The sequence below is a fragment of the Chlorocebus sabaeus genome, chromosome 25 (genome assembly GCF_047675955.1).
Source record: "Chlorocebus sabaeus isolate Y175 chromosome 25, mChlSab1.0.hap1, whole genome shotgun sequence".
Classification (NCBI taxonomy): domain Eukaryota; kingdom Metazoa; phylum Chordata; class Mammalia; order Primates; family Cercopithecidae; genus Chlorocebus; species Chlorocebus sabaeus.
This window is the reverse complement of record NC_132928.1, coordinates 22471540-22482943: the sequence shown is the minus strand read 5'-3', so window position 1 is coordinate 22482943 and position 11404 is coordinate 22471540. Positions and strand designations below refer to the sequence as shown.

At 46.8% G+C, this 11404-nt stretch overlaps 1 protein-coding gene across 1 annotated transcript; it reads right to left on the bottom strand.

Annotated features, from left to right (window-relative positions):
- Window positions 1-2136: 2136 nt before the first annotated feature.
- On the bottom strand, window positions 2137-10422 carry C25H1orf116 (chromosome 25 C1orf116 homolog). The gene is made up of 3 exons (XM_007988651.3): window positions 10176-10422; window positions 7568-7745; window positions 2137-7111 (listed from the first exon to the last, which is right to left on the bottom strand). The coding sequence occupies exons 1-3, from the start codon at window positions 10278-10280 to the stop codon at window positions 5559-5561; spliced, it is 1836 nt and encodes a 611-aa protein (XP_007986842.3). The 5' UTR covers window positions 10281-10422; the 3' UTR covers window positions 2137-5558.
- Between the last annotated feature and the right edge of the window lie 982 nt (window positions 10423-11404).

Genomic DNA, 11404 nt, shown 5'->3' with positions numbered 1-11404 from the left:
ACCTTCAGTAAAAAACTCAGAAAACAACAAAATGCTTAATGTAACCTGATTTCCCATGGGAATCTGTGAAAGGCCTGGGCTTTGGGTCTAGACCAACAGTGAGCAGAGACAGAGAGGGTGGCGTGGGGAGGGCAGAGTGTGGATTGGGAAGGAGGCAGGTGTGGGGAGACTCCAAAGCAGCACACACAGATGCAGATAGGACAGAACTGTAGGAGGCTCTTAAAACTGGAGAAGGGCTTTGACTGTTTCAGTTCTGAGGCATCTAGGTGCAGGCTAAGATGAACCAGTCCTCATGCAGGTCCCAGTTGACATCTGAATTACACATCTACGTGACAATAATGTGAATAGACATCATTTATTCAGCAGTGTGCTGTGGTTTTGTTTATATGTAGTATCTCATTTGATTCTATTTTCATAACAACTGCAAGGGGTAAGTATTATTATTGCCTTACTTTACAGGGTTCCATCCTGTTATAATCTAAGTTCGTTTTTCCTCCATTTTTAAGATAAACAATAACTGTAGGGCAGCATAAAGTTCCCTGAACCACACAACAAAGAAAGTTAAAAGATGAAAAAGGTAATTGCTGAAAAGGAAACTGAAGTGCAGAGACCCCGGCAGTCTGGCTCCTGAGCCTATGCTCTTGGCCACTGTACATTCTTAATCTCTCTTCCCTCCCCTCCCCTCCTTTTCCCTCCTTTTCTGTCTTCTTCCATCTATCCACTCATCCATCCATCCATTCATCCATTAAGCCTCCATCCATCTATGCATCCATATTTCTGACCATATATCTCTCTATATATAGATAATTGGAGATAGATATAGATATAGATATAGATATAGATATAGATATAGATGTCTAAGTTGACATGCCAGGGGCCACGTCAACTTAGAAGTTCCACAGCAACCTCAAACTCAGTATGCCCCAAACTGAACCTCCCTTCTTTCTGGTCCTACATATATATATGTGTGTGTGTATATATATATACACACACATATATATGTGTGTGTGTGTTTATTTCCGATCATAAATATAGATAGATAGATAGACAGACAGATAGATGATAGAGAGAAATATATGTATCTCCAACTATAGAGATAATTCCTCTTTAGGTGGGAGGTTGAATTACAGAACCTAAAAGTTTCCTTGCAGTTCTCAAGTTCTTTGAAGTTTAGTTTATTTTAGACTATATTTTGATTATTTTTGGCAGGTGTTGATCTTCTTAACTAACTTGTTTGGGTTTACTGAAACATACATTTCAGGGCTAGCATGGATCTAGGAGAAAGACCAAGTCCCTCATGTTGGGAGTGAGATGAAGTGACCCACTAAAGCTCACCTGGTCCAGGACCCTGCCTGTTTCACGTGATTTTGAACTCTGGATATGTGGCAAGTGGTGATAAGGACAGCAATCCAACTAGGTAATGAGTAAGAGAGAATGACAGCCTGGAATTAGAGTGTAATCTGTTTTTACCACATGTGTATGCTAACAGTCAGTGATGATTATGACAGTGGTCATGATTCCAGCAATTCACAGGTCCCCATACCTGAAGAGATTTAGAGACCTCATCCAATGCACTTCTTGCTTCCTGATAACTAATGCCTGATTCATTCCAGAGATGAATGAATTTAAAAGAATGTGCTATTTAAAAGAAAAAAAGGAATTTTAAAATCTTTTCTGGCTTTTATTTCTTTCTGAGGAGTTCCCTCCTGTTAAATGCTTATTTTTTTAACCTTCATTTTAAAAATAAATAACTGTAGAACAGCATATAATTCTCTGAGCCACACAGCAAAAGAAAGTAAGAGGAAGCAAAAAGAAGTAAGCTCTATGGTCATGGGCAGTAAGAGACTCATGATAAAGGAGAAGTTGGGTTTGAGGATAAGAAAGCTGGAAACAGTTGGTTCAGGCTGCACCAGAACACACACATTACATCCATGCCAATTGCTGTCTTTTCAAACTCCAGGAAGCCTGGCGTGGGTGAAGCTGAGTCACCTGGAGGCTGTGCCGAAGCCTGGTTGTGCTATAAGTTTTATGTGCAGCAGACTCTATCTTTCTCTCAGAAGTGGGTTGGGACAGTCCTTGGTATCCAACCCTCCCTACATTCACCTCCTTTGAGAAGAAAAAAATAAGACCCAGAAGGTAATATTATCATTTATTGAGTAGCTACACTATGTCCAGAACTGAGCTTTACATGTTTTATATCACTTATTTATCTCAGCAATCTTGAAAGGATGGTATTGTTTTCCCCATCTTATAGGTGAAGACTGAAGTTCAGAAAGTTAAAGTGATTTCGCCAGGGTTCCTGATTGGTAAGTGATGGAGGCTGAATTTGAGCCACATCTATATGCTCCATCATCACTCTCCTGGGGAAAACGGCCTAGATGCATTCTATCTGCATTCCTGCTTAGATTCTGCACAACTTCTCCTGTCCATTCCCTCGGCCCCCTCTCCTCTAGTCCATGAGATTACAGCTTTGCACACTGACAAGAGGGTCCTTCTTAGCCTACACATACAACCAGGCATCAAAGGATGGAAGGGTTCATCTCACACACTCACAGACCATGTAGACTCTTCAATCTACACCTCCAGCTAGAACTCAGAACATTGATGGGGACCTGCTCTCCAATCTTTCACCTCCCCTTTCTCCATGAAATAAACATCAACATTCACTCACCAGCCCACCCCCAGCCTACAAGGTGGCCCCTGCCAGATCACGCTTCCCACTGTGGAAGAAGGCACATATGAGTGAGTGGGCTCATCCTTTGACCTCTGTGTGAGATAGCCTATCCCACAGAGTCAGAGTGCAGAATTCCCAGGGTATCACAGGTGTGGTGATTCAGAAGAGCAGCTGTCAATGCATCTGAGGGCACAGACCCCCCTACCATGCCAGGCTGGGAGAGGCCACTCCTGTATGTGGCAGGTGGCTTGTGCCCAGTGGCATCAAGGCTATGGCAGGGTATAGCAGAGATCTAAGGCCAAGTGGAAGTGGAGCTGTTGCTTTGGTTTTGAAAACCAAATGAATGGCTTTTACAAACCTCCACCCACAATTCTGTGAAAAGAGATAAGAATAACTCTGACCCTACTCTTACCTCCCTCTTCATCAATTCAAACTGAATGAAGAGCAACCCTATATGGATACAAGAGGATAGATACAATGAACTCAGCTGGGTCTAGCACCACTTTCAGGGAGGCGGATGTCCTCACTGGGCCCTCTTGCATCTCTTCAAAATGAGAATGACCAAGTTGGGATTTATCATTCTGTTCTTGAATCCCAAAGACTATCCTTAGAGCAAAATATACTCTTTGAAGGATGAGGATGTGGAGAAGCACGGTATCTTTAAATAACAAGGGAAGGGAATCTCAGATTAGGAAAACTAGAGAAATGCCCATGAGGATGAGGATGCCAAGTGGCAGGTACAGGTTGTCTGTGACTTTGTCATGTGTGGGAGAGAAATGACCTTTCTCAGGGTGTGGGAATATAATAGGTTGTACTCCTGATGACCTTGACCATCTTAATCACTCTTGTGTGATGCCGGCCCAGGTTCCACCCAAGTTTTACCTTATAGCTATTCCCAAGTTTCCCTACTAATCAAGGAAATTAATGAATACTGAATAAGGTGATCATTCTTCAGCTTTTGAGTTGAAATAGACACATAAATCAACTCAGCTGAATACAGCATGCGGAATCAGTCCTCCAGAAGGCAGCTTTCTCTCTTTCTGGGGGTGTATAATAACACATAACTTGACCAGTTGTGGGAGCCCCCATCAGCCATGACAGACTAAGTCCTCACCCATGGCCAGGAATGAGGCACAGGCTTTTGGATGTGTGTGTATAAGCAAATGTACACAGAAACTGCCACACCCACACCCCACATACCATGACAGGGTGGAGTATTTGTTGTCCTTACCTTAACCTTGTCACCATTTTCAGAAATTCTGGACTTTGATGGTGCTGTGTCCATTAGGACACAGCCTAGAAATTCTCAGCAGCCTTAAAAGGTGCCTTTCCAACAGCATTCCCTTTATCTACCCCTCATATCTGGACATCCTGGACTCCACGCAGTTCACAGCCTATAAGTAAGATTTACTTCCTAAGGGGAAGCAGGAGTCATGTCTGGCCATGTCTCACCTCCAAACTTGTATTTGCAAGCCCACACCGCCCACCCATAATACCCTCTTTCGGTATCTGCTCAAGCTGCACCACTTGGTCAGGGAATTTGAGGGGAGAGGTGTTCTGGTTAATGATGAGTTACCATATAGCTATCTTCCAAATATAAAATTAAAAGCCACAGCAATAACTATTAGTTTGAACAATATTTAATCTCTGATGCTTCAGAAGACACTTTGAGATCTTGAAGGGCCTTAGGGTTGAGTCTTTGATGGTGACTATGGGTCCTGAGGGTGCTGTGTGGATGTACAAGAGTACTGACTAAGGAGAGGTGGCAGCATGCAACGAGGGTAAGAACCTCAGCTCTTTCCCCAAATGGCAGGCTGACCCAGGGTGAGTCACTTCCCTTCCCCAGCAGCACTGGGTCAGAACTTCTCTGAGGCCCCTCTGACCTCTGATATTCTATTAAGACTGGCAGAGGATGTATTGTGTGGGTTTTCTATCACTGGAACTGAGAAAAATTTAAAACTACCTGCATCAGCACAGAGAAGATCTGAAACGGTTCTTGGGTGTTTATAAAGCCCATGGGCTGGGCTCCCACCTTGATGTCAGCCCAGCCCTGGGGTCAGTGCAGACTGAGATAGGGAGCAGGAAAGCAGGAAGAACAGGAGTAGCAGAGTCAGGGACCACAGCACAGTTAGTGATTGAATTTATCAAGCCTGTGGAGAAGGACTCTCCCTGGTGGAGGTAGTGGCATAAATACGTGGTCACTTATCCTGCCTTCTCAGACCAAAAAGAGCTGTTCTGCTATCAGTCAACCGAGAGGTTGGGTTACAGGGATGTACCCTGTCTTTGAGACTGGTGATACTGAGAGGGCAGTGGGTGAAGAGATAACAAATCAGCTCTGCTTAGCCCAGGCCTTGTCCAGAAGGCTGGAACTGAGAGAGGGATCTGGCAAGGTATGAGCCAGTCTCCATCCACTGTAGGGATTCCAGGAGGCCCATATTTCACATGACCCTGTATTTGCTGGATGTAACTTTTTTTCAAGTCATGGACATGTCCATTGTCTCATTTGACTTTTCTTCTCAGGCATGGCCAGCCCCTTCACTCAGCTCTGGCTAGGCTGGACTCTACCCAATGTAAGAAAACCTCTGACAAGAGCAAAATCCTGAACAGTGACTCATTGTGTTATATAAATAGCTTCAGTGATATATCCAGCACCCCCCCTACACACCAAACACACATGCACACACCCCCTCTTGTGGAGATCACCTTCGGAATGATCCATGTGGGCACTCAGCGGCACAACACTCTGAATATAAATGTATGCTTGGACTCAAATCTCTCCCTCCCGTTCATCTTGAGCCCTCAGTTGTGCGGTGGCAAAGGCTGCCAAGTGGAGCATGTGTCTCTTCCTGTTCAGCCAGGACAAAGTCCGCACTGGTGGCAGAGTCTACTCCTTCAACAGTCCCAGCTTCTTCAGGGCCTCCCTTCTGTGTTCACTGGGGACACCTTTTGGGGAGATCTTGACACTGACACATGGGGGCCGAGGAAGTTTGTCACGGCTCTGTCCTTGGTAGGACAGGCGCTTGGAGCTCTGCTCCTGCTCCAGGTCAGCCAGCTTGCCTACCTGGATACCTGCAAAGTCTTTCCCCGTGCCCAAGGAGGCTGGGCGGGGCCGAGAATTACGCAAGACGCTGGGCGAGATCTTGTCCAAGAAGGAGCCCTTTCCCAGAGAAGTGCTGGTTTTGGGGCTGGCGTCTTTCTCAGCTGAAAGGTAGTTGCTTAGTCCCACGCCTGAGCGCTCCAGAGTGTTGGACTTGAAGTTCATCTGTCTCAGGCCAGGGGTGTTGCTCTCCTGGAGAGTCAGCCCTGACTCTGGCTTTGGTGGAGTCAGCCCTGAGTCTGACTTTGGTGGAGTCAGGGGACTGTTTGCCCTTGGGGCCTTAGGGATAGGAATTGGCATAGTTTTGGTAGCTGCGACATTGCCTGGAGCTGGAGACTTCATTGTCAAAGGTCCCTGAGCTTGACCTGGAACTGGAGCCGGAGCTTGAGCCAGAGCCTTCCCAGCAGCAGGAATAGCTGCTGAGGCCTGGGCTGGAGCTGCAGGCTGAGCCAGATCTGGAGCTGGGGACGGACGCTGGGCACGTGTCTCCTTGGGTCTGATGGAGCTGGTGGGCTTACTGAAGTGGAGTCCAGGCTCATCTTGATCCTGGGGTAGCCCCAGCTTCTCCAGAGCTTCTCTACGTGCTTTTCTCTGCTCCTGCAGTGAAGAGGAGACCAGGCCAGAATCTCCAGGGGCAGCCTCGGTGTGGCGGGACAGCCAGTGCTGGGGATCACTGTGGAAACTGCTTCGGCTGCTCTTCAGAACAATATTAGGTGGCAGCTTCCGGGGCTTAGGGGTTGTGAGAGGAGCTAGTCGGCTGTTTGGGTCCTCCCCTGATGGGAGGGGAACATCTTCAGCTCCTGCTTTCTGAGGCAACACTGTAGGAGGAGGCCGGGATTGTTGTGTGTACCCAGTTGAGCCTGTGTCCTTGGCTTTTTGGGACATGGCCTCTGAAGCAGTCTTCTCTCTTTCGTGGGAGCTGGATGGTGTGTGGAGCTGGGGTGCGTGGCCCTGCTGTCCTGGCCCCTCGGGCAGGCTGGCTTCCCTACACTGCTCTGGCTGGGTGTCCCGGAAAGCTTCTGGCGGAGGGATGAGCACCACGTCCAAGTCAAGGGCAGCCTCCTGGGGGCTGGCAGGTGCCTGACTGGGTTGGTTGCTCTGGCTGACCTGTTCTTTCTCAGCCTCTGGCACAAGCCTCCTCGGTTCTCCAGGGGTGTGACTGTTAGCCTGGGTGGTGCTTTTCCTGAAGTTCTGGCTTCTGGCAATGTGGATATTCCTGGGGAGGCTGTAGGAGCCAGACCTGAGGCCTAGGCCCTGGGGCTCAGGAGGATGGGATGAGCTGGACTCAGTCACTGTCCTTGGCGCTCGTCCTTGCTGAGTGATGGTCTCCTCTGGACCTCCTGTGTGGGTCAGAAAGAACATAAAAGAGTGAACAGAGGTGAGGGCCCTGCTGCAGAGCTCTAGCTCCAGGGAGGGGCTAACTAATTGTTAATAAATATTTGCTAAATGAAACAACACAAAACTGCAGCCCCAATACCAGAGGGACTGTCCTCAGGAGTAAAATGCTCCTCATACCCTGGGACATGCGGCCCCACACTCATGGCCACACTTGTGTGTTGTTTTGTTTCCCTTCTGCTGAGCCTGAGCACCACTGGCTCTCCACACTCTCTAACGAGGGCCTCAAGGTGCTTCTCACTGCAGCTGGGGAGCCCTTCCCTCTCCTTATCTCTCCTACCCTTGTCCTCTGTGTCACCCAGATTAGCTCCCTAGACTGACTCAGTCTCTCCAGAGCCAACCACCCAGCCCTCCCTGACTCCCTCCTCTGCTGGGGTTCTACCCCAGAGGGTCTGCCTTACCCCGGGGAGTGGGCTGGGTTACGGGCAGTGCTCGGAAACCTCTGGGAGTTGTGGCTGGCTCAGACTCGTCAGTGGACAGTCCGCTGTCAGCCTCCGTGTCCAACGAGCCAATGGTCTCCTCCAGGAAGAGCAGACACTCCTTCTCTTCAGCGGACAGGAAGTCGTAGCTGCTATCACTCTGTTGGGGGCAGGGGGATGGGGAAGGGCGAGAACAGGAGAGGGAGAGAGAGCTGTGAGAAAGCGCTCCCTCCGCAGAAACTGGCGGGGCCTGAGAACCACCCTGCGAAGGGGAAGGAATGTTGAAGAGCTGGAAACCTTTCCCTCCTGCTACTCTGCAAAGCTGCTGGAGTTGCCTCCTGAAACTGTAGGCACCAGGGAGCGCAGAGTGTGTCCGGAGGTTGGCCCGCTAGCACCCAGCTCTGGAGCTGGGCAGGCACATGGCAGGGGCCTTTCTTTTGCTCAGTCCTGGCTGGAATGCTTAGGGGCACAGATTAGAAGCAGTCCCAAGTTCCAATGTTTGACAGCCTTTGTCAAACATTTCACTTTGGGCACCTCTGATTTAGCTCGAAATAAGAAGGGCAACATAACCATTTGACCTGAAACTTCGGTGGTATTGCTTTTAACTTTTAAAAGTACTTCTGCATACTTGATCTGGTATGTCAAGGACAGTATGAGGAAAAGCAGGAAATGCAGCCAACTATAAGCTGCCAGGCCAGTAGGAACTGTGGCATGACTGGCCACAGATACATGTACTAAATAATTTGTACTTGACTTTGAAATGCATTCCATACGGGACTTTTTCCCCTTGTACATTTACTTTCTTGATGGCATTTGGCTCTGGCTAATATTAAAATAAGTGTGCATTTCTAAAGCAAATATTAACTTAAAGGGGGAGGTTGGTGGAGAAACTAGATGGTATGGGAGGAGGGAAAAGCAGCTTAGTATTAAATGTTAAGTAGATCTGAAAGTAGATCATATCCATTATGAGAGAGTACATAGAGGTTTTTGGAAGAAAATGATAACGGTCATCTCAGACAGTTACTGTCTATGTTGTGCGGGGCTAGAAGGTTGCTGGAACAGTTGCTCTTCCACAGAGGAAGTTGAAGGGAAAACAAAAGGGCAGATTGGAATATAAGAAAGTTGGGCTGAGTCTTTTCTTGGCACCTCCACCCCTTTTCCTAATATTTGGGACACTTCAGAGTTGTACATTCTTCAGGCCCACTCAGATGGCCAGGAAAGATTTTGAGACAGCTCTAAAAATATCCTGGAAGGAGGGGAGAGGGTTGCGGAATAACCTTTCCGGTTGCCTCTGCCCCTTAAAGAACCACCTGTGTGTTGACTGATGTGGGCCGACATGTGAAAGGAAGCCCCAAATATAACCCCTGGAAGCTCTGAAGCTGACTCCAAGAGTTTCTTGAAGAAAAATATCTTTATGGTCCTCTTACTTCTAAAATAGCCTTGCCAAGGATAAGCTGACTCTTAGTTTCTCCTTCATGAATGATTCACTTTGAAAACCTTTAATCCCTGTCACATTCTGTGTCCAGTGGTATGTGACTATTCACATTGGCCTCAGTCTAACAGACATAGAAAGACTTCTCCACAGCCCCATTATCTAGGGTCAAAATGAAATTTGTCTGATTGTCTGCACTTTGGATTTGTGCGTGTGTGTTTCTTTCTCTACTCCATTTTTACATATCAAAATCCTTTGGTTGTCTTAAACAGCCTTGACATTCAGTAGACACCCTTAAAATCCTTAAATTTTCAAATACTTCTATAGGATATAATGCAAAAAAGCATAAATTCTCCAGGATTCTTATGTATGTGACAAGCATGAATGACAAATGTTTGTGTCTGGATGCAGCACAGATTTACTCTTTCACACCAACCTTACAACAACTGAGATTTAAATTCACGCCCAGAAAAATTACAGTTTAGTAAATGCCACTCACAAGTAGCTAAACACAGTGACTTTGGAAGCTTCTCAGTCTCTCTGCTCCTAGAAAGGCTGATTCTTTTCTACATGGAGGCATATGATAGGTGCTTTACTTGTATCTCATTTACTCCCCACAAATTGAATTAGATATGAATACTATCACATTTGAAAACAGAGGAGGTTAAAGCTTAGAGAAATTAAGTAATTTGCCCAAGGTCATACAGCTTGTAAGAAGAGAACTTAGATCTGTTTGGTTCCAGAACCTAGGTAATCCGACTCCTAATTACCTATTTTCTTTGATCTTTGTAAGAGACTAAAGTAATGCTGCTCATTGCAGAGAACTTCAATAATCCATGTGCTACGACAATCTACGTTTTGGTTTCCACCATGACCTCAGATTACAGGCCTACTCTTTCTGCTAAATCCAACTCCCAACCTAATGAAAATTGGGGGAAAAAGTCTCATTTGCCCAATTGATCTCTAAGGTCATCCCATCCTATTCTCTATAGAGCCAGGGCTGACTCAGGCAGAAAGCACCCACTGGTGTTGTGATTCACTCCCCAACAATGAAAGAGAAGGTGTAGTGAGCCAGGATGGGTGGCAGGAAAGAACAGGGTAGGGCAGGGCAGGTGTGCAGAGAGCAGACCAGGTTGCGGGAGGGAGAGTATTACGTACAGATCCAGAGCGGGTGGAGGTGCTGCTCATCATGCTGTCACAGCTGCCGACACGGGTCACGGGTTCTGAGCCAGGCCCCGCTGGCCACAGCTCCCTCTCGGGCATCGCCCAAAACAAGGTGCAGGGGTGGCAAAGGGGGCTCCCAGAGGGGAAGCGAGGGGAAGTGAACAATGTCCCAAGCCGGGCCTGAAAAGAGAAGAATCAAAGCCACATGTGAGCCAAGACTTCGGCAAGGCTCTGCCCAGGCCCTGGGTGGCATGGCGGGAAGGACACCAAGCAAGCAGAGAGCTGGAAGAGGGGCGTGAAACCCCCAGCCTGCATGGAAGGACCCTGGAGCTGGCTCAAATACATGCGGAAGGACAGACTTAGGTGGTGGAGAGGGAGTCTAGTCAGAAAGAAGCTTCTACTACTTCTCTTACATTTTTATCTGAACCAAGGAGCTTAACCTACATTTTCATTACTATAAGCAATAAATATTACAGGGGTCAATAGCTTGAGTTCTGGAGTTAGTTGGGTCTGGGCTCAAATCCCAGTTTAGCCGTTTACAGTTATGTGACTTGAGGCAAATTACTCTGAGTCTGTTTTTCCTCATTAAATAATGTTAGTATGAGGATTAAACGAGAGAACAGTTAGCACAGTTTAGTTGGTAGTAAATACCCTAAGACCTCATGAATCAATAATTAACTATTATTGTTCTTGTAACAAGAAAAAGACAAGACCTATCTAGGATCAAACTAAATTGAAACAAGAGAAACAGGAGCTCAGAAAAGAAGGGTTTTGGTTTAACAGGAGACTGTAGACTTGAGAGAAGAAACAGGTCCCTTAATAATACCTACCTCATGGGGTTATTGTGAGAACATGTAAAACACTTTGCACGGTGCAAATTGTCACCTGCTATCATAGTCAATATCATCAACATCATCACAACCACCACTACGATGTCCATCTTTAACTCCCTAGCCTAGAGGCATAAACAGGGCACCTGCAGTGGTTGACACAAACCTATTTTCTTTCTAGTGAATTTCTTTCTTTCTAGTGCCTCTGTTGTTGCACATATTCCCAATGAGATTCCCGAGCCCGTGTCAAATGAACAAGAGAAATGTCCCATGTAGCTTCCTCCCAACTCCAATTCCTTAGGGGAAAAAAGTTTCAATATCATTGTAACAAAAGTAGTAGCAAAGGAAGGCAGTGCCATCTTCCCTCTGAAAGTCCCAAGAATTTTGATGTGG

Bases quoted from the DNA above. Each gene is read 5' to 3' on its own strand.
- C25H1orf116 (XM_007988651.3), bottom strand. From the start codon at position 10,280: ATGCCCGAGAGGGAGCTGTGGCCAGCGGGGCCTGGCTCAGAACCCGTG. The intron at 7,746-10,175 runs GTACGTAATACT...TGCCCCCAACAG, and splicing joins CCTCCACCCGCTCTGGATCT to AGTGATAGCAGCTACGACTT. The intron at 7,112-7,567 runs GTAAGGCAGACC...TGACCCACACAG, and splicing joins AACCCAGCCCACTCCCCGGG to GAGGTCCAGAGGAGACCATC.